The sequence below is a fragment of the Puma concolor genome, chromosome F2 (genome assembly GCF_028749965.1).
Source record: "Puma concolor isolate L17-30 chromosome F2, mPumCon1.1.hap2, whole genome shotgun sequence".
NCBI lineage: Eukaryota > Metazoa > Chordata > Mammalia > Carnivora > Felidae > Puma > Puma concolor.
The window spans coordinates 42,787,742-42,815,377 of record NC_141684.1 but is presented as its reverse complement, the minus strand read 5'-3'; the positions used below and the strand labels follow the sequence as shown (position 1 = coordinate 42,815,377).

The 27,636-nt window shown below is 45.1% G+C and overlaps 1 protein-coding gene across 3 annotated transcripts; it reads right to left on the bottom strand.

Annotated features, from left to right (window-relative positions):
- Nucleotides 1–1,050: 1,050 nt before the first annotated feature.
- On the bottom strand, nt 1,051–13,160 carry GEM (GTP binding protein overexpressed in skeletal muscle). Of its 3 annotated transcripts, XM_086695984.1 has the most exons (6): nt 11,899–12,930; nt 11,317–11,656; nt 4,871–4,947; nt 3,884–4,088; nt 3,010–3,106; nt 2,239–2,423 (listed from the first exon to the last, which is right to left on the bottom strand). In XM_086695984.1, exons 1-6 carry the CDS (start codon nt 11,932–11,934, stop codon nt 2,381–2,383), a joined length of 798 nt encoding a protein of 265 aa, XP_086552110.1. In that variant the 5' UTR covers nt 11,935–12,930; the 3' UTR covers nt 2,239–2,380. The 3 variants fall into 3 exon arrangements, with proteins under 3 accessions (XP_086552109.1, XP_025778581.1, XP_086552110.1); XM_086695983.1 differs by lacking the exons at nt 3,010–3,106; nt 11,899–12,930 and adding an exon at nt 13,008–13,160 and having other exon boundaries at nt 1,051–2,423; XM_025922796.2 differs by lacking the exon at nt 3,010–3,106 and having other exon boundaries at nt 1,051–2,423; nt 11,899–12,922.
- Between the last annotated feature and the right edge of the window lie 14,476 nt (nt 13,161–27,636).

Here is a 27,636-nt window from a genome sequence, read left to right as displayed (position 1 = left end):
ATGGCATTGATATTAAAAGGCCTGGGAAACCAGAATCTTCTCTCTTATCACCTCCCTGTACTGCTTCCTTGAGCATTTCAAAGAGGCAAAGCACACAGAGACGGGAACGTTTGTGCTCAATTTGGAAAAAGGAGAACGGGCCAGCAGCACTGAATTATAAGGCTGTTGCTTTCGGCAATATTGAGGTCCCATGATTGTTGCTATTAGTGTGTGTCTGATTGCAAACTCAGAAACACGGGGAGGGGGAGTAAAAGAGGGTGCATGTAGGGGGCCAGAGATGTGAAAGGGGGACACCAGGTGGTTCCATTCCAGCCAGGGGTCATACACCACCACTGGATAGATGCCACGAAGGAAGGTCAAACCATATTAATGACACAGAGGAGAATTTGGTTAAAGCCTTGCCTAGCTGGATCCAGGCTGAAAATCATCAGTTTCCTTTTTTTTTGGACCCATAATCCTTTATAATTTCCTCTAATGCTTTAGTCTAGCTTAGGACCATGAGCCTTCAGGGAGCAAGGGCACATCTGTTCAGTCAGGAATTTGCCAAAGTAAAAGATCAATCTGGCTTTTACTAGAACTTAACATCTAAAGGAACCCAAATACTTCGCAACTGTATTAGCCAAAACTAACTTTGCATCATTATGAATCATGACTCCAAAGGAGAGGTGTCAAGGATACTCTGAAACAAATAACAACTGGGCTATCACCAAAGAAAAGAAGAAATAAAATAACAAGCATGTTTCTTTAGAGGGTGCTTGCCCTAAATGCTATATGGAAAGAGTCATAATTGTCTTATTTGGGGAGGAAAAACATTTAAGAATGCCTTTTTTGGGGATGCCTGGGTGGCTCAGTTGGTTGGGCGCCCAACTTCAGCTCAGGTCATGATCTCACGGTTCGCAAGTTCGAGCCCCGTGTTGGGCTCTGTACTGACAGCTCAGAGCCTGGAGCCTGCTTCAGATTCTGTGTCTCCCTCTCTCTCTGTTCCTCCCCGGCTTGCTCTCTCTCTCTCTCAAAAATAAATAAAGATTAAAAACAACTTTGAAGAATGTCTTTTTTTCCCAAAGATTTTATTTCTTTTATTATAAGACACATAGGTAAAAACTTGCATATTCTGAAAAAGGTAGAAAATGGTAATAAAATGGACATTTTTCCTATTAAGAAATATGCTCATAAATATGCTTTATCAAATGTTAAAATGGTTATTATTTTGCAAAATAACAATAAATAGAGCAGAGCTGTGGCATACAATGGTCAACCCAAAGTACTGGAAGTATTTATGTTTTGTGTTTTATAAAAATTCAGACCTTTGATCATATTTCAAAATTTGGCATTTTGCACTCCAGGTTATCAATAATTCAAATTTTTAAAATATTTTCATGATGGCCCCATGACTTTAAAAACAATGAAACATAAAAGGTGGTTTGACTGAGTAGAACGATTAAAATAATTTTCCCCTAAACAAAAAATTACAAGACACAGAAGCAAAGACATGACTTTTTGATCCCATAAGTAGTATCTGTATCAGTTCCCAATTCTACAAATTTCTGGATCCCCGACTGTGGGCGCTGAACAAAAATTGTTCACTAAGCTTTAGCTTCCAGCAAGGTGCACCATTTCATTTCACAGCTTGATGGAGCCATGATGGTCATGATTATGATGAGCCCGGTTCTATAATTCTAGCTCCATGAATACAAGGTACAGAGAAAGAAGTTCTCCCTCCTTTGAATAAATCCCTTAAAGGCTTTCCTACATTTGTGTATGACCTAATGGCCTCAAATTCATGTATCAGAACACTGGGTGAAATTTTAATGATGAAAAGTTCTCGTTCTGAGCATTCTTTTGTAGGCTTCAATTCTCTACTATCCAAAGGAGAGAGGAACACAAGTGAACACCAAACATGTCCTCTAATGAGTCTTGGGTGTTCAAGTAGCCAGGTCAGGCTTTTTCCTGTAAATAAATACTGATTTTACAAAGATCTTTCATTTCCCATGCATTATGTTGCCCTTAAGGCTAACACATTAATTCCCAGCTACAATGGGAGAAGCCATATGTAATAATACTTAAGGATCCAATCTAATATAGATTATCAGTCCCAATGGTGTTCGATGACATCCATCAGGGGGACATCTGGGCGACTCTGGGTGCCTAGAGCACAGAGAGGTCATGGCAGGATTTGGACTTGAGCTTGAAGGCCATATTCTTGTTGTTTTTGGCCACGATCTTGCCCCAGAAGCGCCTGGCTTTCCTGGGGATGCTTTCCCTCCTTTTCTGGTAGGCCAGCCGCCGCTCATTCTTCTCCTTGCTGTCGCGCCGAAGGCGGACCTGCCGCACGATGCCCTCAAACAGCTCCTTCACATTGTGCTGGACAGCTGCGGAGGTCTCAATGAACTTGCAGTCGAACACCACAGCACACGCTCTCCCTTCTGGAAAGAAAAGGAGGGGAGAAGAAAGTCAGAGGAGCTACACAGCACACAGCCAAGCGGACGATTCTTGACCTCAAGCTGTCTCCAGGTAACTCTAGGTCAGTCACACATGTGATGGATATAGGAGGCCACTCCCAGAGCACAGAAAGAGGCAGAGTCACAGGAAGCAGGAGAGACGGACTTTAGATCTGGCCCATCATAAATTCACTATGCAAAGGTCCAATTTCGTCAAATACGGTAACATTAATTATAACAATAAAAACCACAGCCTTAATTTATTGTACTTACTATGTGCCAGGAACTGAGTTAAATACTTTTTTATAAACATTTTTTTAATGTTCAAAACAATCTTGAAAAATACACTATCCCTTTCAGATGGATGAAGGAACTGAGGTGGGGGGGTGGTCTTTTAAAAACGTGAAGGCGTTCACATAGCCTGTAAGTGGCAGGGGTAAAGCCAAGCCTGCTTCTTCCTCAAGCTCAGATTCTTAACTCTTTCTCCTAACTGAGTTTCCTGAATTGGAAAAAAATCCTACTATCTGACTTTCCTCTCTTAGAAAACAATTTTAAAGCTCTGATGAGGTACCTTGAAAAACTTTTTGATGATTTCACACATGTACAATACAGTGACAGCAAACTATACAAACAGGCTTTCTGGAGCAGCCTCAATGTCAAATGTTCCACTGTGTTCAACGGCCATGTATCCAAGTTTTGGTTAGGGAAAAAAAAAAAAAAAAAAAAAAGATTACTATAGACAGTCCTTTCCTAAGAGTAAGACATTCCCAAACTAGTTGTAGGACTTAAGTCTTCAACAGGTTTCTTTCCTCCTGAATGGGGCCTAGCAATGCAGTATTTTATTTTTTACCATGGTACCAGGAACCAAATCTATAGTAGGCCAAAAAAATCTCAAAGGCCCCGAAAGCAAATAGGCAGTATCTCTGAACTAGGCATGAAAAAGTAAATGTGACACCATCAGGCTGATGCCTTAACTGAAATTTAGGAAGCAAAAGGCAGGGGACAGGAAGGAGTTTCTAGGGTCTCCAGGAACCAGAGGCAGCCAGAGTAGAATCCTTATTCTCACTGAAACTCTTGGAGTTTTCATCTTTCTTGCATAAAGAGACTACTTTTATTTCCCTGAACTCTTGAGAGCTCCCAGGAGAATAGAAAAGGACAAGGAATAAAGGCTGGGGAGTGCCAGTAAGTCCCTGAGCACGATCTTTTCCCTAAAGGAATTGCAGGAAGGGGAAAGTGGAATCCTGCAAGTCGACCAGATGGATCAGGGAGCAACAACCAGAACAGAGACAATCTGCTGGGAATGCAGGAATCTTAGACACAAAACTCCAGGGAGCATTTTAATGAGTCCCTGGTTCCGGCTTCATGAAGGAAGAAAAGAGCACCTATCTGAAGAAAACCAGGTGACCCAGCGACGGTTTCTATGACACTGGCACTGCTCCCCTTACCTGATACAGACACCTCCCGGCACCGCACCAGGTCACTTTTGTTGCCGACCAAAATTATAGGAATGTCCTCTGTCTGCCGAGCCCGGCGGAGCTGGATTCGCAGCTCAGATGCCTTCTCAAAGCTGGCTCGGTCCGTGATGGAGTAGACAATCAAGTAGGCATCCCCGACCTGCATGCAGTGATCTTGGAGCCATTCATTCTCTCCCTGGTAAAAGGAGAACCTCCCTGAGCTCAGGCTGGTCTGGTAAATGAAGCATCGGGGGAAACAGTACATGTATCCTATGTACCCTTGCTGATATGAGGAAGAAAGGAAACATATTCCAGCTCCCCACATGCATGCCTCCCATGCCTGTACCATGTCTGGTGGCTATAAGCTAGCCCATCGGGTATTTCTGCCAAAAAGTTTTTACTGTCCAATTCCTCCTACAGCTTGAGTTGATAAATTATACAATGACTCTGCCAAACCACATTTCCAATTTTTATCCAATCTACCAAAAATGAGCCTTTTCTGACTTCCAAAAATTCCCTTTTGCCTTTCCCAAGTGATGAAATTTAGAGTCCTTCTGTGAGAACAGGAGACCTCTCAGTAAACAGAAGGTCTAGCAAATATGCTCAGGAGCCCAAAATCTTTAAAAAGCACATGTTGAAGACTAGTATTAAGATTGTCAACTCTACATAATCTGGTTTTATATATAGCTTTAAATTATCATCCATATTTGGCACTTGCCCTAAAGCGGATATATGTTTTTGTATTTTTTTTAATTGAACTGAGGGCAAATCACTGTCACTTGCTTAATATTCAGAGCTCATTTGCGAATGACCTGTTCCTTAGAACAGCCTCTTACTTCAGAAAAAGAAAGCTTTTAATCAAGAAAATGAGCCCACCTCACCTAGAACACTAAAAAGGACAAGGTCACCCTTGCATCAGACAGCCTGTTGGAAGGCAAGCCTTGACAGAATTTACAGAGAGCTGTGAGCTCTGCATACCTTGTTTTCCCACATGTCCAGGAGTATAATCGTTGCACTTTCCCCGTCAACAATCAGGGTTCGTTCGTATGTATCTTCTAGAAAAGCAAGAACAGTGACACTGGAGTCAGGAAATTAGGCAACGCTTTTCCGTAAGCGTCACGTAGAAAATTACACTAGAAAATTAGCTTACTAAATATGCAATCAATTATGCAAATATACAGATATTCACAAAGGCAAATTACTACTTTTTAATCACCTTTAACAACATTCTACGTATATCCTTCCACTACGTCCTAAGCAGAACCCCTATGTCTTCTGCATGTGTCACCAAAAACCACTTGAAATGAAAAGCTTTTGTTTTCATCATTCCTGGACCTTTTATATAGAAAAACCATTTATAAGGATAAACTCACTGAGAGCTTTTGACTCTGATTCATTGGATGATGCCATGAGAGAACACTAACTGCCCAGTGGAACTCTAAGCCTCATTCATAAGCCTTACATGGAAATCCCCTGTACCTTTCAGTAGGGTGCTTACTGGCAATTTCAGGAGCTCTAAGCTCAGAGACATTTTTCCTGTTTTGAAACATGCAAGAAAAAAATCTTGCGACCCTGTTTTGGCTGAAGTTTTCTTCCTTTAAAAAAACATTCAGCTCCCTAGGAATAAACAGGCTTATTCTTCCATCTCAAGTCAGCAGAAGGACAGCCTCCAGGCCTCCTTGGTAATGGAAACTCTCCTCCCTACACTTGAGCCCAGACTGAGTGTAGGTGAAGGGTGAGCAGTACCATGCGCCAGAGCAGCTCCAGCCCAGAGAAACCAGTTGGCGGGGGCGGGGTGGGGGAGGCAAGGGGGAGAGTTGGCTGAGTTAACTGGGATTTTGCAAGAGGGATTCCCATCAACTCCATGCACATGAGCCCATCCCCACTGTTTCCACAATGAGGTTTCCTGTTTCGAGTTTCATCATTTGAGAATTACTATTTTCGTAATGATTTTTTTTCTTTTTTACCATTTTTCTTGCTGCTCCTTTTGCCTGAAACCTGTTCCCTGGGATATCCAACAGGTGTGTGCCCTCACCTCTTTCCAGGGGAAGTGTTCCCTCACCAGCTACTTAAAATTGCAACACATCTCCCCTACCAGTATTGCTTACTCCTTTCCATTTTCATTTTTCTTCGTCGTACTTGTAAGTACCCCACATGCAATCCACTTAACCTATTTTATTCACCTATTTTATTCTTTTCTGTCCCTCTCGGCCCCCGAATATTACGGCAGAGATCTGCTACTATGTCCCCCGGAACCCAGCGCAGTGCTTAGCATACTGCAGGTGGGCAACCAACACTTATCGAATGAATGAATGAATGATAACTATAGCACTGGGGATATAAGCACAAGCAAACCTGAATTAGAATCTGAATGCCATCTCTTATTAACTATGTGGCTCTGGACCATTTACTGAAGTGCTCTGGGCCTCAGTTTCTTCATCTGTGAAATGGGACTGATAACAGTATTCATGCCTTGGGGCAATTACATAGGCTAGGCATGGGCACAGGGTAGAAATGCAATAAATATTAGCTGTTGTCATCACTCGCTCTGATGGAGGAAGCCGGTTCTTGCCATAGTTGGTGTTTCCTACCATAGGTAAATCCTAGCTTAAAAACACTATATTGGAGAAACCAAGGCATCTCTTGTTTTATAGTAACAAGGGATTTATAAAAAGCAATGCTCCCAGTTTAAATGTTTCTTCATCTAGGAAATGGAATCAGCAGGGGCAAAGGAAGGAAAACGTGGACAAATGAAAAGGCTCTTTCTGTCAATTTCCGTGCCTCCATAAGGTGTCATTCTAATCAATGGTAATGGTGTCCCACTGGGGGATTAAGTCTGTTATCCCCATCCTGTCTGCCATCCACAATGTGCAGCATGAATGGGATCACAGTGGGACGCACAATCTGGATTTCTGCAGAGTAGGGTCTCCTGACTCAACAGGCAAATTTTACAACCAAATGGAAATGATCAGAGCCTGAGCAGCACAAAAGGGGGGCTGGCTGACTGCCCCTTACTACCTCGGAGTTTTTCTCTTTTCTCTAAAAGCCTTCCCTGTTCTCAAAAAATCCAAAACAGCACTTTCTCTGCCCTCAGCCCACCACTCATCATCCAGAAGCAGGTACAAGGGACTGAGTCCCCAGCAGTTCAAGTAGAAACCTACTACGTTCCAATAGCTAGGGGGGAAAAGCAAACTCACGCTTCCCCTTGGTTTAAGAGATGTCTGAACATTAGCCTAGAGAAAATGGGGATTATACCTTAAAAAGTAGACGCCTAACTGCTTTGACATTCTGGAAGATTCCTGGACTTAGCCCTGCCTGAAAATCATTATGCTGCAAATCCTAAAACAATATATCTCTGCCCTGCTTCACTGCATATGCCCCACACCTAGTTTATTTTTATTTGCCAGTGGGGCGGGGGAGGGGGGGACACACACGAGTGGGGAGGGGGGGAGAGAGAGAGAATGAGAGAGAGAGAGAGAGAGACAGAGACAGAGAGAGAATCTTAAGGAGGCTAAGAGCCCAATGCAAGTCTCAATCTCACAACCCTGAGATCCTGACCTGAGCCAAAATCATGAGTAGGACGCTTAACCAACTGAGCCACCCAGGTGCCCCCACATCCAGGTTTATATATAGCCTCTGACTACTCCCCCCGACTCCCCACGGATTCTTCAGACACACAAAGTATCCTGCTTCATGGCCCTCTGCTAACCAGGAGAGGGCCTGCCTGCAACCAAAGTTCTAGTTTCTCTTCCTCCCCTTTGTCACTCACCTTTTAGCTTTCTCAAGAGCTAATCAGGTGAAGAGAGGAGAAATAAAAGAACATGATATTCTAGAAAAGTCCTTTGAAATTTGCCCTGGTTAAGGGGTGTGGAGAAAGGGTCAAGGCCTACTGGCTTATAGAGCTTTTCAGTATCGTGGGTCTGGAGAAGCCCTCACTTCTCCAGTGCTCTCAGTAAAAGCTGGGGGTGAACACGCACACTCTGGAATGAGAGAGATCATCCTGAGGGGTGGGATGGATGTCACCTGGTTGGGTGACAGGAGCTATTCTCCCTGGACTAGTACACCTTAATGTGTCTTTAACTTGACCCTCACTGTGCTCAGAGACCCTTCTGTCCAAGATTGGCTCGCATGCTGTGTGGAAGCTGCACAGGAGTTCTCTCCCACACTAGAATGGGCTCCTGCAGCCTCTCAAAGGCTTGGAGGCTCCAACATCCCTCTCCCCCAAACTCTCAACTGCTTTCAGCTTCCATAGCCCAGGAAGGGAAGCCCACTCTAGGAACACCGTCCTCTCCTCTCGTGGCACGTTTCCTCTGCACGTCTCACGGGGCCCTAGCCAAGAGGGGCCGGAGTGGATGGGGACCACAAGCAACAAAAGTGCCAGTTTGAGAAGATAAATCCAGGCACAGGAAACGGTAGGTTCAGAATCAGCTCTAACACTCATTCCGTACGTCTTATGTGCCAGGCACTACGCTACATGCTTATATGCTACCTCCGTCAATCCTCCAGTGCCCTATGAGGTAGGCATCATCTCTATCTCCCTAGTGAGGAGTTTGGGGGGGGGGGGTCAGCACCTTGTGCAGGAGCACTCAGCTACATCGTGTCAAAGCTGGGCTCCAAACCCATGGCACCAGACTGAAGTCCAGTGCTCTTCCCATACTTCCTGTGTGCACGTGCCGTACCTTCTCACCAGCTCAGGGCTTCCAAATCCTAGTCGTCCTTAGGATCCAGCTCAGAGGCCACCTCTTCTATGAATCCTTTACTGACTTCCACAGCCAGAAGTAATCTTTTCTCCTCTCAATTCCTACAGCACGGTCCCTCTACCTCTTCAAGCCACTCATCACATCCTATCTTGATTTAGTTGGTGCACATCTGATCTCTATTGCACATACTGGAAGCATCTTTAGTGGGGAGCCCTAGGACTCCTGGCACGCCCCCTCAGTGTCTCACCAAGTTCCATGGTGTATGTTCAGTAACTACTTAGCAATGAATATTGCATGAATGAATGGATGAATAAATGAACGAATGGCATTAAATGTATACAGAGAGTCATAAGATTATTGCAATAGAGCTGTAACAACATCCATCTTTATTAGGAGAGATACTGATGAGAGTATTGTGTAGAGAGGTTTTTTTATGGTTAATGCTGAAAAAAGGACAATGTGAGGGCACGACTTGGAAAACCTTCTTCCAAGTTTCCAGCTGTAGTGATTCCAACAGCTGCCTATGGATAAGAGATGTAATCCTAGACAGTATAAATTAAGTTACTCAAATAGGACACATTAAATAGGATGGGTCACCTGAGGAGTTTCTTGCCAAAGATTCTATTCAAGGAGGTAAGGAAAGGATTCTCCCTCTCCTTTCCCCCATTAAGCAAAATGAGTTTTCCCAAATATAGAAGCATGTCTTCCCAAATTCCAGATATGAGTCGGTCTTCTCGGCACCATATGCCTATAGGGGTACCACCCTCCGGATAAGTACCTCTCCACTCTAACTGACAAGCATTTTTGAAAGCCTGCCACCAAGCTCTTTTAAGACCTCCCTCAAAAAACAAACAAAACTCCTGGTTGATCTCTTCCTTCTGTCAATCTCCCCAAACACTTTATTGTTAACTTCATAAGGTATTCACTAATTTTACCCTGCTCTGAATTATAGCCACTGACACTTCACCCCTTCCTACGAGGGTATATACTACCACTGGGTACCCCAGAGCCTAGCCCAGAGCCAGGCACGTGCCTGACACTAGGAGTATTTAGATGCTACGCCCACGGGCTTCCGGGTACAATGAATGCACACAACTAGGTCTGACTCGTGGCCATACCGTGGACTAGCTTTATCACTCTGGGAAAGTTACTTGATGTCATAAGCCTCCATTTCTTCACCTGTAAAATAGGGATATTAATACCAAATTGGTTCAATTTTTGCATTATCAGAAAAAACTTATGAGAAGTACTTAGCATAGTGCCTGGCACATCACAGGTACCCTGTCAATGGCACTGTAAGAGTAACACCGAACTAAGATTCTAAAATCCTGAGTTCTCATTCCAACTATCCCACTGATTCTAGGTAAGCCACGTGGTATTCTGTAGACTCAGTTTACTCATATGAGTACAGGAATTTTGTGAGTACCAAAATAAAAGGGATCAAATATAAGACGCCCAACAAAGCACCTCTCCCATTGCAAATGTGCTTTCTAGACAGTAGTTCCTCTCTCCCTTTCTCCCATATCGACAGTCAACCACCAGCCCTTACTGAGAAAGAGAAAAACCAGCCTTGTAAGACTGAGGTCACTATTTCTCTTGACTCTCGTTTAGCTATAGTCCCTGAGACTTCCAGAAGTGAGGAGAGAAATCAATGTCCTATCAATGAGTCATCATTTATAGTCCAGTTCAGGAGCTGCCTCGTAAGCAGTGAACTCCCGGATACTGGAGACGATCGAGAGGAAACATTTAGCCAAAATGGGCTCACAGTGGTAGTGAGGAAGGAGCAGCATTCCAGTGCATCAAGCGGAGGGCAGAACTGACTCCTCACGAAGGCATCTTCCTACCCTAGGGGTCTGTGATTCAGCTGTGAGTTGCAACTGAGAGCACAGACACGTCGTGCCACTTGGGCAAGCACTAGAAGGTTCTTCCTTCGTTTCTATAGCTGCAAATAAGGACATCCAGCTCCCCTTGTCAGGTATGCTACGAGGGAAGCTGTGGCTGAGAAACACTGCATGAATACCACTGACAGTTGGGATCCTCATACTACTTCCCAGAATGCAGCGCTATGCTTTACGTGTATTCAAGGAACACATGCATTTTTGCGACTATGTCACCTCAAATCAGTTTTGGAAATAGGCAGGTCTTGAATATTTTCAATGAGATTATACACGGAAAATCGTCTTGCAAACATATGTATCACACACACAAACATATGTATCACCATTGTTATACTCAAAAAAAATTTTTTTTGACATTGTGCTATTTTAAACTATTTTACAACCTTGAAAGACTCTAATAACGGTAGAAACTGATGAATCCATCCTAATACTTTTTCAAATCGGGTTGGTATTAGGTATAATCATGGGGAAAAGCTATGCCTGCACTGAGCTCTTGAAAAATCCAGGTTAGCGCTGGCAAAAAACAGAGGTGGGATCCTGACCCTCTGACTCTGCCCTCTTTAACCACTCTACCCCCAGTCCCTGTGGAGCTGGAATCTAAGAAATCCCCTTTCTGGCCCAGGTTCCATCTGGAACAGGATGAATCTTCATTCTCTTGTCCTGAGGACCCATGCCAGCGGGCTGTTCTAGGGACTCAGCTTGCCCAGCCAGTGCCAGGAATGCATAATCACCACTCCCAACTCTGCAGATAAATGGCGCACCCACTCGCTCTTTCCGACTGGACCACCGCTAACGGAAAGACGCCCACTGGGGTTGGGCCACCTACCTCCCAGCACCTCGCAGTCGCTGTCCATGCTGTCATGCACACCTGCAAAGATGTTGGCCAGAGTGGACTTGCCCACCCCCTGCTCCCCTATGAGCACCACCCGATAGTAGGTGTTCCCCGACTCGGAGGAGATGACTGAGTCTGTGGAGTCGGAAGACCAGCTCTGGCGGCAGTGGTCCTCCGGGGCAGCTGAGTGACGGCTGCGCTGGCCGTACTGGTGGGGCTCCTTCTGAACCATCAGATGCCTGCCATCCGCTGGGATGCTCCAGCGCTGCTGCTGCGGCTGCATGGCCACGGTGCCCTGGCGCATGGTGACATTGTTCAGAGTCATCGCTGGGTCCTGGAGAGCAAAGCAGCCAAGATGTAAGCATCATAAGCAGGAGCGAGAGCTCGGGGGCTCAACCACACAGTCAGTCATCAGTGATATTTGATCAGATGGGGTGAGACCCGGTAACCCTGACACGAGGAACCCCAAGGGAACAGTCCCCAAACCCAAGAGGCTTTCAACTGGACACACACGCTCGCATACACTTCGTAACAGGCTCCTCAGGAGGACTGTCATTTGCAAAAAGAAAAAAGTACCATCAACATCACCCACTGCCCTCGGGCTTCCTCCATCCTCAAGGAAGCCTTGGGACCCCTCACTCAGCACTGACACAGAGGCAGCCAGAAGAAACTAACAGCCTTCAGAGATGGCTGGAAAAGCAACAAGTTAATGGAGCTGGGGACCAGCTGGCCAGGTTAGCTGCTCTTGTCTAAACATGGCTCTTAATTGCACCAGCGTCCAGCGGGCTTTTGTGCCTGGGTGGGAAACACGTGGCAATGACATCACTCCTCTGGCTGGACTGGACAAGCACTTATTGGAACTTCCATGTTTAGTAAAGTCGCCCTGATGCTCTCCAGCTGCTTGAATAAGCTATTATTTGGGGGCAAAAAAAAAAAAAAAAAAAAAAAAGAATTTCTGTTTGAGGTTTATGCCTCAGCTCTGCCCTCTTGCCCACAGACATCATGTTTAAAAAAACCCAGCCCCAAGCCCTGTTGTTCTCGCAGGTTAAGGACCTACTCACGTTCAGACCTATCCCATTTGCAAAGAAAATGCTTCCCTCTTCTGAAACCACATTCACTCCAAGAGTTTTAAAATTCAACGCAGATTTCCACCTTCTTGAAGAAAATCAGAAGGCCAAGGACTCTCCCAAAATGACATTCAACAACTTTGCCACAACTTTCCCTTCGCAAGACTCCCTCCCCTTGCACGAAGGTCTGTTCCCGAAGGCTACTTGAGATAAAGTAGAAGCCGTCTCATTTTCATCAGCAAGATCATTCGTGAGAGCCGGCCACTAACGGGGATGACTGGCCGGTTTTTCGATCTTACAAGCACAGCCTCAGTTGGCTGACTTGCATTCAAACAACAAAAGCATGACGTATCAGTCAGGGCTGCCCTCTGACCACAGGGTCTGTAGGAGGAGATCACGCTCCTACCGAGCCGAACTAAGGAACCTGCTAACGACAAATAGCATCTTCAGCACCTTAAACTCTGCCCCCGACCGGAAAACCACGGCGCAGACCTCAAGTTTCAGGGGCTCTTCTCTCAAGTTAGAAAGTTCTGCGGGCTGGGAACGCCCACCTCGTGTCCGCCCGCCCCCCGCCCCGCCCGGCTTCAGGAGGACCCCCGCCCCAAACCGCCCGCTTACTCTGCTCGGCCGCGTGGGCGCCCGCGGGTCCGTGTGTGCTGCGTGGGGGCGCGCTGCGATCCCGGGCCGCCGAGCGCGGGGTGCTCGCGCTGTGCCCGCCGTCCGTGCCGCCGCCCGCAGCCGCCGCGGCCCCGCCGTTTATAGCGCGCCGGCCGGTCCGCGCCGGGGCTTTTCCGTGACGTCAGCGCCCCCGCCGGGAGGGGGCGGCTCTGCAGCAAACTCCGACTTGCAGCCACTTCGCCGAACCGGTTACTCGCAGTCATGTGACCCCCTTCTCCCCTTTTAAAAAATAACAACAGTTCCATCCCGGGCTCCTTTTATTTTGTTGTATTTTATTTTTATGAGGCGCACACAAGAAGATGGAAAGATACACTAAGTGCCACTTAATCGCGCTTCCCACGATGGCGAGCTGTCGGGATACAGGATGGAGAAGGAGGCAGGTTTGAGTTGGGAACCCAGCTTTGAAGGAAAACAGGGATGGGCCAGGTGCCCACGGAGACTTTAGCCTCTAGGATGGGGCTGCGGCCACTTTGAGTGGCCAGGGCTTGTGTCAGCCGCGTACTCTGCCCTGAAAACTTCCTCTTCCTGCGTCCTGTCACCCTCTCTCTGGAGGACAGAGGGAGGAAAGCCCCACACCGCTTTATTTCCCTTCTCTGGCAGGGACCCACAGAGAAGGGGCCAGAGAGAGGTGACGAAAAGGGACAAGACCTTGAAAAGGGCAGTTCTGAAAAATAACTTAATTAGGGGTCCAAGCAGATTGTGCTAAATGCTGCTGGCAGCACTGTCGGCCAGGATGCTGAGGCTCCTCTATCAGGGAATTTAATCAGCGCCCCAATCAGCAGCATCTCTGTACCAGGCTCCCTGGCACTGCTGGGCCTGGGCATGGAGCCCGTGTCTCCCAGCCATGGAGAGGAGCCCTGAGCCAAACACCGCGGCCCCATTCCCCCATCCCCACCCCAGAGACTCCTGTGAATAAAGGGCACAGGGTTAATAATAACAATAACAACCACTACCACATTTACTAAGTACCTCTGAGTACCTACACTCAGTAGGTATTGTTTGGCCTCTGCAGTACCTCAATCCCACTACAGTTCTGCAAGGTAGATACATTGCCACCCCATTCTATGGAGAAAAACGACACTTGGCCAGAGAGCTTGCCCAAGGTCATGCAGCTCTTGTAAGTGGCAAAGTCAGGATTCAAAACCTGGTTTGCCTGACTCTTTGCACTGCACCACCAGCTGAAGGGTTTCAGTGACCTCTTTCTGGGGACATGGGCATTTCCCAGATGCTGTGTTTGGAGATGACACTGGCCTTTCCAACACATCCATTTGCTTTTCCAGCCAGCTTCATCTCTTGGTTGGCTGGTGGCTCCGGGAAGCAGCCAAAGGCCCCAGCGTCTATTTGAGTGGCTGGCCTCTGCTGTGATTACAGTCCATTCTCAGCTCTCCTGCATGCAGTTATGTGCTTTGGGGATTATCCAAGTGACCAGCTGCAGAGACCCGCCAGGCCCCAAGCTGGCAGAGGTGGGATCCACAGAGTAATGAAAATTGGGAGTTCATTTAGACCCAGGTGCCTTGGCCCCAATCTCCTACTTTATATATAAGGAAGTTGAGACCCAGAGGGATGACAACCAGTCAGTAGTAACTGGAACTGGACCTAGAACCTGGGTATCATAATCTCCTGGATGGTATCCTCCATTGCCATCCAGTTTTCCTTCTGGGCTTAGCCAGGAGGGGATGGCTGCCGATGTGAGGAGAGGAAAAGATTGGGGTGGGGGTGGGGGGTGCATGGGGGAGAAGACAGAGATCATCCCTGACTATACAGCTGACTTCATGCTAAAACACATGTAACGTAATTTGTGAATTACCTGCATTTCAGAATTTACCATTCCGTGCTGAGCCTCCCACTCTGTCAACTGGTCTCAACAGAAACATTATGAGGCTAAAAACTAAGAATAAATCAGAGTCTATAAGCACTTCATATAGCCTCTCAATTCTATTTTTGCCATTGATGAAGAACCTAATTCTTCACATTAACAAGAACCTAATTCTATGCCTAGGCGATATCTGCCATGAACTGTTTTTCATTGGTATGAATGAGACACACCAAAGAAAACAAATTCTAAAGATCGGTGGGGGTTGGCGGGGGGTGCTTTCAGTTCACTATTGATTAGGTACGTACAGCAATGTTGTGTTTGAGTAAAAGAATCTGCCTTCTTTAATTTTCTGTCCCACAAAAAGCCAGATGGGAAAACAACTGCTTAGCAAAAGTTTCAACTGAATGACAGTTAACTTGGAGTATTTACACAAAATTCACAGTTACACCCCTCAAAAAGCACATTTCAGAGCCAAATCTTAGCCAGCAGAATCCCAGCTACCTTGTCCAGAATTCCAACTCACTGGAACCATCTGAGGGTATGGAACCGGAGGAAAAAAAGGTAGAATCAGGGCATTTGGACAAGTGGCAAGTTCTGAAAAGAAAAATATTGGCAGAATATTATAGTTTCTTGTTCTATGAATTATCCTCTCCATATTCCTTCTGGCAGCATTTGTAGGCTTCCTCGGGTTCTAACTAACACGAAGATGAGTATAGCTAGAAGGCAGAGCTCACAATAAAAACAACTAACATTTACCGAACAATACACATGCCTTAGCTCAGTTAATCCGCGTCACCCCCTGCACTTCTCCATGTCTTATGGATGAAGATGATGAGGAAAGAGGTGGAATCACTTGTCCAAGGTCACAGAGCTACTAGGTAGGAGAGCTGTGCTCTCCAGGGTCACAATCTTAACCTGTTCTACTCAGAGTAGGGGACACGCTTCAGCCCCATTCCCATGTTAGCCCCACCTCAGCCCATGCCCTCCCTAACCCCCCCTCCCAAAAGAGGAATTTTTATCTGATTGGCCAAAGGCCATGACCTTCACTGAGCCACATTTCACTCATGGGCAGGCTTTTTCTACTTAAATGCAGTGGGCTGTCCTCTTCCTCTCCTTCTCAGGGCTCTTTCCCCCATGCCCTGGATGAGAAGGTGAACTTGGGGTTCCTTTAAGGCCCTGACTACCTCTCTGTCTCTGTCACTGTCACTCTTTCTCTCAGAATATAGACCAAGTCCCATGATTTCAAAAAGGGATGAGAAAGGGTAGAAAGAGGTGGGGATGAAGTAGAGCCTCTGATAAGGGCTGCAGTTTAGGGAATCAGGGACTTGCACAACCATTAATGTAATATTACTTTGAATCTCATTCCTTGAAAACTTTAAGGGATGTGAGATGATGGGTAGACCCAAGATCCATACATCCTTCAGTCGTTAACACTACCCTAAGAGCAAGGGAATCACTCGACCTCTAACATACCATACTGCCTCATCTACACTGGAGACCTACTGCAACCAAGGTGTGCTTACTCATGCCACCAGGCCATGATACTTCGTGGTAAAGGTGACATGGACCATATGCTCTCCCTTTTCCAGCATCAAAAGATAGACTGTAGACTGGGCACTGTGTAGGTGATAAAATAAATGTTTTTTTTAATTACTTTTTATACGTATTGCGTTTCAACGCCTTTAGGCAAAGCATGTTCTCCAATTCCCCACAACCCTCACTACCCCAGCCAGCTTCTTTCATTTGACTATATAGCTGGCCCCAAGGGCATCTGAGCTTGTAACTCCTGCAAGAGCCGTAAGAAAAAGTATGAGGAGATTTAGCGTCAGAAAAGCAAGTTCAAACCCAGACCTTCTTGGACACCTGATGCTGGGATGTCACCAGACCCCAGGGGTCTTGGCTTCTGTCGTTCTGAAAGACTCAGGAGCTACTGAGCATGGAAGTGCTTTGTCAACCATTGGAGCACCATGTCAATGAGAGTGATTAGGATTATGACGCAGGATCCAAAGACTGGAGCTAGGCCGCCTGCCCTCGGTTTTGCTGCCTCTTAAGGCTCAAGTTAAATTAAGCCAGCAGAATTCAGGACACATGAGGCACAGGGAGGAAGGGTGGGAAATGTACTCATTGATGTTACTAGGAAAAAATAATTAGCAACGAGAATGCTATGGTTATGTTCTCTGGAAACAAACATGGAGATGGGGTCAAATACTCAGCTCACAGAATAGGTCTCCACCAGCCACAAAAGCACCCGGGAGGAGCTGGGTGGGAGGCAATGTGCAAAGTGTCTGAGCACAAAAAGAACCACCCACCCCCTCCGGGAAGTCTAAAGAAGGAAAGAATTACTATATGGAAAATCATTGCTCTACAGAAGGGGGAAAAAAGGCTCCAATTGCAAAATCAAGAGAGCCCTGATTAAGAGAAAATAAAGACTGAAGAAAAGATGGCTAAGAATAACCTCTCAACACCCAGAGGCCTGTGGGATCCAGATGGACACTCCTTCCAGCTGCATCCTCCCTCGCTGGCCCCAGCTTCTCATCAGACTCCTGCTGAGCAGATTCAATTTTCCATTGAGAAAATTCTTAGCTTTCACCCTTCCTCCAGTGTTAGCTCAGCGTCAGCAGGCTGCCGGCTTACCACTCCAGTGGCAGAGCTTGCTGGAGCCCCTCCTTCTAAAATCCTGCAGGGTAAGTGAAGAGTACAGAGTCCAACTCAGAAAGCCAAGAGGAGATTCCTGAAGAAAGCAGCTGTTCTCCGACCAGCATCCTTCATTCATTCATTCATTCATTCATTCATTCATTCATTCCACAAATAATTACTGAGCATCTACCTTATGCCAGGACCTAGGAATAGGTACTTATAACTCATGGAACTTAAATTCTGTGGGGAGAAATAATAAACAAAGTATCACCATATTCATTCATCCATCATTCATTTACTCATTCTCTGGGCACTCCACTTTTTAGTCTCAGTTTTCTCATCTATAAAAGGGAATGACAGGGGCGCCTGGGTGGCTCAGTCGGTTAAGCGTCCGACTTCAGGTCATGATCTCATGGTTGGTGGGTTCAAGCCCCATTTCGGGCTCTGTGCTGACCGCTCAGAGCCTGGAACCTGCTTCGGATTCTGTGTCTCCCTTGCCCATTGCCCCTCCCCACTCATGCTCTGTTTCTCTCTGTCTCAAAAATAAATAAACATAAAAAAATGTTAAGGGAATGACAATACCAGAGAGAATGTATTAAGTAGGGGGTCATACCCATTCAGAAGTCTGGCAGTGCCAATGCTGGTGAAAATGTAAAGGGAGGTTCTTTTGCCTTGTTTGGGGTAGTGTAAGTTGGTATGGCCATTTTGGAGATCAACCATCAACATCCAAGATATGACCTAGGAATTCCACTTGTAATTGTGCATCTTCTATACAATACAAGGAGATGGATACAAGAATGCTCATCAAAGCACTGTTTGTGAAAACCACCACCTAATGATCACCAATGAATAAGTACATGGTGGTATATTTACACAAGGAAATTATTATGCAGCGGTACAAATGAAAGACCTAGACCTACTTGTATCGACATCAATAAATATTGAGATCATAATAGTAACTTGAAAGAGCAAATAGCAGTTTATCTACAGGGTAGTAATTTACATAATTGTTTTAAACTCCACACTAATATTTTATAGTGAAATACATTTAGTAGGGGTGCCTGGGTGGCTCAGGTAGTTAAGCGACTGACTCTTGCTTTCAGCTCAGATCATGATCTCACAGTTCTTGAGTTCAAGCCCCATATCAGGCTCTTTGCTGACAGCACGGAGCCTGCTAGGGATTCTCTGTCCACCCCACACCCCCGCTCTACCCCTCCCCTGCTCATGTTCTCTCTCTCTCTCTCAAAATAAATAAACATTAAAAAAATAAATACATACATACATGCATTTAGTAAAAGTATAAAAACATGGATGAGAAAAATACACACAAACTTTAGAATAAAGATTACCCCTGAGAAAGAGGGGAATGGCAATTAGATGGACAGCAGACTTCTCAAAACAACCCAGAAGCCAGTAGACAGTTAGGTGCTCATAAGATCAAAGTGCTTAGCAAAAAAAAAACAAAAACAAAAACAAAAAACCCGTCAACCTGGAATTTTATGCTGAGCTTAACTATTGTTCAGTAGTGTGAGTTAAACAAATATATATTGCATACTTATTATTACAACACAATATCCCAAGCCCCAGGGACACACAGTTATATAAAACCAGGTTCCTATCCTCAAAGAGCATAAAGTCTGGTGTTCCTGTCCCTGGCAACTACCAAACCCATGAAGGGATCATCCAACAGTTGCCCAAAGTAATCTGGTTTCCTAACCAACACAATCCTTTCCCTGGGGTTCCCTTCTCCAGCAACAGAAAAATCAATGAGACTATTGAACACAGGAGTCAAAATCAACCTAAGACAAAGGCCTTGATTTACCCAATTATAGTGACCTAAGAATTCTTCAATGATATACTTAAAAAGGCCAAAAGAATGAATAGTTGGGTTGAGGACACGCACAGTTAACACCTTTCATGCTGGGTGTAAGTATTCCCACTGTCCTGCTTTGTTTTCCATTTCCAGTGCACATCGTCCTGATTGCCTACATCTTTAGCAATTGGATGGTTTCTCCAACACCTAAAAGGCAGCAAGACTTTTTGGCTTTGATAGAAGGCATTTAACTCATCCCTGCAATGAATATCATCCAGATTTTTGTAATGAATCAAGCCCTTAATCGATGAAAATGTAGAAGTCTAAGTTACTGTTATTTTTAAAAGCTTCCTTCATAATCAATTTAAAGATTGGGCAAAAACCTTTGACTAACAAACATATGCTTTGTTTTCTAAATAAGCAACTTCTATCATTTGTAACGGAGAATGGTGCATTTATTGGAGGTGTGAAGCTAATAATGGAAAAATGTAAGAGTGGCTGACACACATTATCTGACTTAATCTTCTTCACAACTCTATGAAGTCAGTACCGCCATTCCCTGGCTGAGATTAGGAAAAAGGTTTTATAGCTCGGAATTGGCAGATTCAACGGGTCTAACTCTCATCCAACACTCTGGCCTATGTGATGAGATTCTTCACAGCTCCTTAAGGGCGGACACTGGCACCGCTCCCCCCATCCCCGGGGAGCAGGAAGAGAGTGAGCAAAATCGGACAACGTTCCATTAGCAGGGGCAGAAGTGGCATGGGAGTGGGAGCTGCTCAAAGGCCAGGAGACTGTCATGTCCACCTCTGTATCCCAGCTCCTAAGAGACTTGGCACCCAGTAAGGACTCAATACGGGTCTGTGATCAACAACCATGTGCCGGCCCTTACCGTGTGCAAGGACATTTGTGAGGCTGCAGGGTGCACAGCCAGGGGTCCAAGGTCTCACATTCAAGGAGCTCAGGACCCAGAGGGAGAGGAAGCCAGGGAGCGTGATCAGATGCAGCCAATGGTGTGAAGCTAAGAGAGACGTGCACACAAGGAATAAGACGGAGACCATCTGGCCTCTGTTGCAGAAGAAACTTCCCTCCTGCTCCCAGCATGCCTGCCTGGGCTCACGCAGCACAATATCCTAATTTAGTTGTCTCTCCTTGGGAAAAACAACACCAGGAAGCACCTCTGCCCTGGATTCCTTTCAATGGAGAAGGAATGACTTTTATAACTGGTAAGATCAGGGAAGAAACTGAACGTGTGAAATCAGGCCTCCTTACTTCTTGTTCCTGGGGGGCCAGGCTGCCTGGGTGGCCCTTTTCCTCCTGCTGTCCTTCCAACAGCATCCAAGCTGTGGTAGGGAAAGTTGCACGCTCTCTGCAGGAACAGTGTGGCAGTCACTGGGATGGCCTTCCAGCAGCTCTTCCTCCCCTCTGCCCTCTGGTAGTAGACGGAGGGCCCCTGCATCAGAGAATGAAGTGGTCTGAGCTGGGCAAGGTAAGTTCACCCCCTTTGCAGAGGATTGGTCTAAATATGGCCGTGTGATCCTGTCCTGGCCAATACCATGTAAAAGGATGTCTCCTGAGACAGAATTTCCTCACTAATAAAAAGAAAGCCCCGGTGGTCATCTTGCACTTCCTTCCCCCTGGGAATACAGGTATGAGGATAGCTCCAACATGGAACTGGAGCTACCATCTTAAGACAACAAGGCAACACATGGATGATGAAAAGCAAGAGTCTGGATCTTTAATAATACCACTTAGCTGCAGAAGAAACCTGAAATCACCCTCCTCCAGACTTTTTATCAGGTAATAAGCCACCATTAGCTAAGTTTTCTATTCATCACAGCCAACACCAACTGATAGCCAAATGAGTTTAATTCTGTAAGGAAGGTAGCGAAAAACCTAATTTGGGCCAACCATATCATGTTCCCCAATCCAGCAAAATCAGCTATAAAGGTAATATTGTGATCTCCATCTATCTGTCTCCTGAATCAATATCTCGATGGGTTTGGAACTCTGAGAACAGGCTGAGGAATATCACTGCCTCAAACCCAAACGTACACCACGGTGAAAATCCTATAGGATATATTTACCACTACACAGTTTGTGTCTAGCCTGGTGTCTGTCTTCTGGATGGCATTTAATAATTATATTGGATGACTGAATAAAGAATGAGATCACTTTCAGCTAGAGTGACTGAGAAAGACTTAGTCTTAAGTAGTGACATTTAAGATGAGCCTTTAAATGAAATAACTCATAACATTAGTAAGAATAATATCAAATAACATTGATTGAGATCTTTCCATATTCCAGGCACTGTGAAAGTAGGGTATCTCTTTTAATCCTCCCAACTACCCTATGAGCTAGGTACTATCATAATTACCGTTTTGCAGATAAAGAAACCAAAACATAGAAAGTTGAATTAACTTGCCCAAGGTTCCACAGCTAGAAACTGGTAAAATTAAGATTTGGACTCCAACTTCTGATTCCAGAGAACATGGACTTAATCTAAGAAGCTACTGGGAGCCATCAGGACAATTCAACTCAACAAAACAATTTGAAAGATCTATTTTATGCCAGTCTCTAGAAATATAGGGTGTGCTAGAAACAGTCCCTGTGCATGGCTGGGGAGAAAAACTGAGGAGTTAATCACATTAATAGCTGCCCTTTATTGAGTTGAATATTTTGTTTAGTGATTTACACATAACATCTCACTTAATTTTCCCAGCATCCTTATGTGGTCATTATTAATTCTATCACCATTTTATAAATTAGGAGACTGAGGCATAGAGAGATTCAGTAACTTGCCCAGGATCCCATGGCCCATGATAGAGCTATGATTTGTAACCAAGCAACTTGACTTCGGAGCCAGATCTCACCCAAAACTGTCTTTGCAAAGTGACATGACAGACACTATCATAGAATACGTGTGCAGAATACTAGGGCAGCAAGACAGAGGCGATGAAGTATCCAGGGGGTCAGAGAACACCTCACAGAGAGAATTTGAGTCTGAGTTTTAAAGTACACAGCGAAGGGACATCTGGGTGGCTCAGTTGGTTAAGCATCTGACTCAAGTCATGATCTCATGGCTCATGAGTTCGAGTCCCGCATCGGGCACTGTGCTGACAGCTCAGAGTCTGGAGCCTGCTTCGGATTCTGTGTCTCCCTCTCTCTCTCTCTGCCCCTCCCCCACTCATGCTCTGTCTGTGTCTCTCTCTCAAAAATAAATAAACATTAAAAAAATTTAAAGTATGCAGGGAAGTTGGCAGGATGGAGTATGTATGTATTCACATTCATGCTGTCTGCATATGGACGCACTACTAAGTGAACAGGGGCTGGAAACAGGAAGCACTCTAAACTAAAAAAAAAAAAAAAATAGATGCAAAGGCTCAGAAGTATGGGCATTTGGGGGACCACAAGTAATTTGGGGTAGCTGGAGAGCATGGAAAGTGTGGGAGACATGAGAGATAGGGCCAGAAAGGTAGTTAGGGGGTGCTTCTGCAAATTCTGAGCTACAGAGAGACAAGCCCAATGATCGGTTTAGTGTGACCCCAGGAACTCAAAGTCTCGGCAGGAGCTCAGGTGATGGGAGGCAGAGAGAAACCTCTCAAGGTAGAGGGGCAAACAAGGAGCAGCCAGCACTGTCAGCTTTGAAGGCCGAATGGGTATGAAAGACACAACACACAGGTGCACATCCACCCTTTCCCATACAAGGGACGAGAGGCACCCACAATCTTTATGAGGGAGCAGCTCCATAAAATGGAGCTAAGAGGTTCATTGACTGTGCTTCCAGAGGAAGGAGGAAGGCCTGGGATCTACTGGGACCACATACAACACCCAGGAGGGACAGGTCAACACAAGGCACCACCAGGAGGAGCAGGGAAAGGCTTCCTGCTCAAACACCCACCTTCTCCTCCCTACTCCCTTCTTCACCCCTACCCACTTCTTTGTCCTTGGTCTACACTGTTTTTCTGAGCAGCTAATAAATAGCAACTATAGTAAGCACTCAGCCAGATTCTCATCTATACCCAATGCAAACATCACGGCTGGATGGGGAACAGATGTTTCCACCCATTAAAATCTATATGAAAACTATAAACGTTCCTCTGACAAGTGAAATAAGTAGAAGCCTCCAAGACACTGTGAAGCCTTCCCCCCGCACCACCCCCCCACCCCCCCCACCCCCCCCCCCCACCCCCGGGGAACTCAGCAGGAGTGATGCATGACTTGGTAGCAACTGGGCTGGCTTGCTATCTTTCTTTCAAAATTAAAGCACAGTCTGGGGGAGAGAAAAACAAGCTCCTCGCAAGTGACACATAGACCCAATATTCGTATCTATGTTCCTGCACTAGGGAATTCACACCTTGATGGCTAGGAAATTGCACAGTGAAGATACCATCATCATAATTAATACCCTAAGGAATTTTATTAGGCATCTATTCATTTTTATGCTCAGGTTATATAATTTAGTAAGTGGCTTGGTTTCAGATTTTACATTCTGTTTTCTGTACCTTCCAGTTGCCATTGATAAAAATGATTTATTCAGTCTTCCACTCGATACATTTTGATGAAGGGCTTATTAGGTATTGGGCCAAGTGCTAGGCTCTAGGGCACACAAAATGAATGCAATACAATCCCTGTCAATAAAGTCACAATCATTGAACCCGCATTTAGTACTGAAGTCTCTGTTCATCGAGAATACCAAGTCTGGTCAGGACAGATGGACAGGATCACAGGAAACCTTCAAATGGGGAATCCCTGAACCTGAGAAATTAGGCATGAGTCTCCCCTATTCCTACTGCGCCTAGACAGCCTCTGCCCTCCAAAAACAAACATATACAAAGTAAAGGGTAATGAGAAGAGAAAATAGCAAAAATATTCTCAAACAGAAATCGGTATTTGGTGTTTGAGGCTCTAACGCCATTAGTTCCACATCCCATTATTATCATGTCAGGTTCTCCAGGTATGTTTGTTTGTTAGTGCCTTCCAGATTGCAAGAAAGTGACACATAGTCAGCTGGGAGCTTATTGTAAGAGACGCAAGAAACTATCTTGACAGTTGCCCTGCTGGGCTTCGTGGAGAACCCAAATTTCATACAAGTTACCACACCAGTTCTATGTTCTCATGGAGATTCTTCATTGCAAACACTGGATACCACTACCTCAAGCCACGTTAATGGAAAAAAAAAATGGTGGTATGCATTGTAAAAATACAAGGATCTTAGGGTGCCTGGGTGGCTCAGTTGGTTAAGTGTCTGACTTTGGCTCAGGTCATGATCTCACGGCTCATGAATTTGAGCCCCAGGTCAGGCTCTGTGCTGACAGCTTGGAGCCTGGAGCCTGCTTTGGATTCTGTGTCTCCCTCTCTCTCTGCACCACCCCCACTTGCGCTCTGTCTCTCTCTGTCTCTCAAAAATGAATAAACGTTAAAAAATTTTTTTAAACTATGAGGATCTTGAGGCCCTCTTAAAGGACTTCCTTGTGGGATCAGAATCAGGAAATGGAAAACCAGCAGTATACAAGACTCTCATACCCTCTCCCTGTCTCCACATGGCCTCTCCATATCTGCTTTCACTATACATCTGTTTCTCTATTTTCTCTGTACATACCAGCTTTGCCTTCTCATCCCACAGCTCTACTATGTCCCTTTGCTCCTGCCACAGGCTGAGGTACACTACGTCCAAGAGTCAATCTAAAGTCCCAGGATAGAGCATTTGATTGGTTCAGTTTGGATGAAACTGCCACCCTTGGTCCAGTCAGGGATAGGCAGCACAAACCTGACTGCCACAGGAGAGCCTTAAGAGCATGAAAGAAGGACATTCTCAAATGAAAGCGGTTGCTGTGAACTGAGCAACACCACAAGAAGTGTCTACTAGTCCCTGGCTATCCTGTCATCTCTCTATAGAGGCTTCCCTTGTTCCCTGTCCCGGGGCACTGTTTTATAGTGACCCAGGTACTGATAGTTCCTACGTTCACAGTTTTTCTTCTCTCTTATTTTCTACCTCATGCTTCTGCTTACCTATGGCTACTACCGTTTCACGTTTTCTACTTACTGACTGTCTCCATGTCTCTTGGCTTCTGTGCCACCATCTCTCTGAGTGAATGGAATTTGCTCTCCCCAAAAGTATACAGGATTGGATCTCAACTCACATGTGGCTCTCTTTGGGTCAGTCATCAACCCATGAGTCAGTCCATCAATCCTGGGTCCCATCAGTGTGGCTGGGGTAGTGGGGTTACAGACTACAGAATAGAAACCAAAAATAAGGAACTGTCTGCTTCTGCTTTTCCCATAAAAGAGATATGGGCCTGGCAGGGTTGTTTTTTTTTTTTTTTTTAATATTTGTTTATTTTTGAGAGACAGAGACAGAGCATGAGCAGGCGAGAGACAGAGAGAGAGAGGGAAACACAGAATCCAAAGCAGGCTCCAGGCTCTGAGCTGTCAGCACAGAGCCTGACGCAGGACTTAAACTCACGATCATGACCTGAGTCAATGCCAGATGCTTAACTGACTGAGCCACCCAGGCACCCCCTGGTAGTTTTCCTCAAAAAGTGCCATGAACTTCTAGCACTGATATCACAAAAGACCTATCCTGTCTCCAAATACTCTCTGGACATAAAATGAGCTCCTTAGGAATCTCTGTGAGCATTTTAAATTTTCAAACAATAACTAGTTTGGGATTTCATATATATTTAACAAAATTACTACTGTTCTGTTCAGTGTACTACTGTATCCTCAACTGGTATTTTAATAAGACTTATTCTCTGCAGAACCTACTTCTGAGAATCTCAAAGTGAAATACATTAAGTAATTGATAGATTAAAGCAAAAAACTTCTCTCACTTCACAAAATCATTTATGACTGCTACATACCTTCTCGGTGACTAAGGCCGCATGATCTTGGTGGTAAGATTGCAAGTCTTCTTGTAAAATCTTCTGTAAACTGCTTATTTAAACAAGTAGAGTCAAGCAGTATACTCTCGCTCCTAGAAATATAAGCTAATTAATATTAAATGTTACAGTGCCTCAATTCTTGCCACAAATTAGGAAGAAATGTAACACACAAACATGAAGTAAGAAGAAAGAATATATCACTGAGAACCAATGAGAATCTAAGAAAAGACAGACACGTCATGTTACACAAAAGATCCTAAATATTTTGATCTCCTAGATACAAGCCCAGCTTCCAATTCATTTATGACCTAAAGCATCTAGTCACTGGTAAGTGCGTCCCTATAACCAAAGAAGCAAATTCCTGCCAACAGGAAGTTCTATTATCCATGACTAGAGACAAACTCACATGCCAGCCTAGACAGGGCTTCTGGCTAGGGAAAGCTCCATTATGGTCTGGTGAGTTTTATCTGATTGATAACCACAAAAGAGAAGTCTCTCCTCCATGTCAGGCAAGATTAAGATTTCTTTTGGGGGCTCATTTGCATCCTTAAAATGTAAAGTACTATTTTAAATGGTAGTGGAGGACAAAGCAAGATCCAACTTCATACACTCTTTCCATAAGGAGGTCAGAATTACTCTCATGCTCAGGCCCAGATGAAGGACTCTAGAACACTCAGGCTCAGAAGTCAAGAAAAGCGACCTGTCCAAAGACTACAGCCCTGTCTCTTGCAATGAACCCAAATCCAGATAAATATTCCCTCCCAGTCACAGTGCCCTCCCTCCCAACTTAGTATAAAACATCTTTTGCCAAGGAGTCCAACATATTCCTAATGTAATTTCTCTTAAGATACTGGATCCAACATTGAATAAATCCTATTAACAAAACCCAAAGTAGCTCATGATATCCAGACAATCTGGACTAAAGGACAAAAAAACAAAATATAGTATGTCAATGTAAGAAATCCAATGAATTGAATTACCTAAATATAGAGTTCCTAGGTAAATCTTTTAGAATGGAAAAGCCATTGGAAATACACTCATTATACAGTGAGCCACTCAGTGACAGTTATCTATTGTGTTGTTACAAACCACCTCAAAACGTTAGTGGCTGAAAACAGCTATAATTTATTAGTTCATAATACTTTGGGTCTTCAGTTTGGGCTAGACTAAGAAGGGTGGTTCTTTGCTTGGTCTCATTTAGGCTTACTCATGTCACAACAATCAGCTGGCAATTAGCCAGGACTGGATGATGCAAAATGGCCTCACTCAGAAGACTAGAAGTTAGTGTTGGCTCTCAGCTGGGCTTCTCTCTGTCTCCATGTGGTTTCTCAATACCAAGGAGGCTGGCCTTGGCTTCTTCCCGTAGCAGGAGCAGAATTCCAAGAAAGCAAGACTAGAGGCTATAAGACCTGAAACTCC

Bases quoted from the DNA above. Each gene is read 5' to 3' on its own strand.
- GEM (XM_025922796.2), bottom strand. From the start codon at position 11,934: ATGGAGGAAGCCCGAGGGCAGTGGGTGATGTTGATG. The intron at 4,948-11,316 runs GTAGGTGGCCCA...TTGCTTTTCTAG, and splicing joins CGACTGCGAGGTGCTGGGAG to AAGATACATACGAACGAACC. The intron at 4,089-4,870 runs GTATGCAGAGCT...TCCTTTTACCAG, and splicing joins TGGACATGTGGGAAAACAAG to GGAGAGAATGAATGGCTCCA.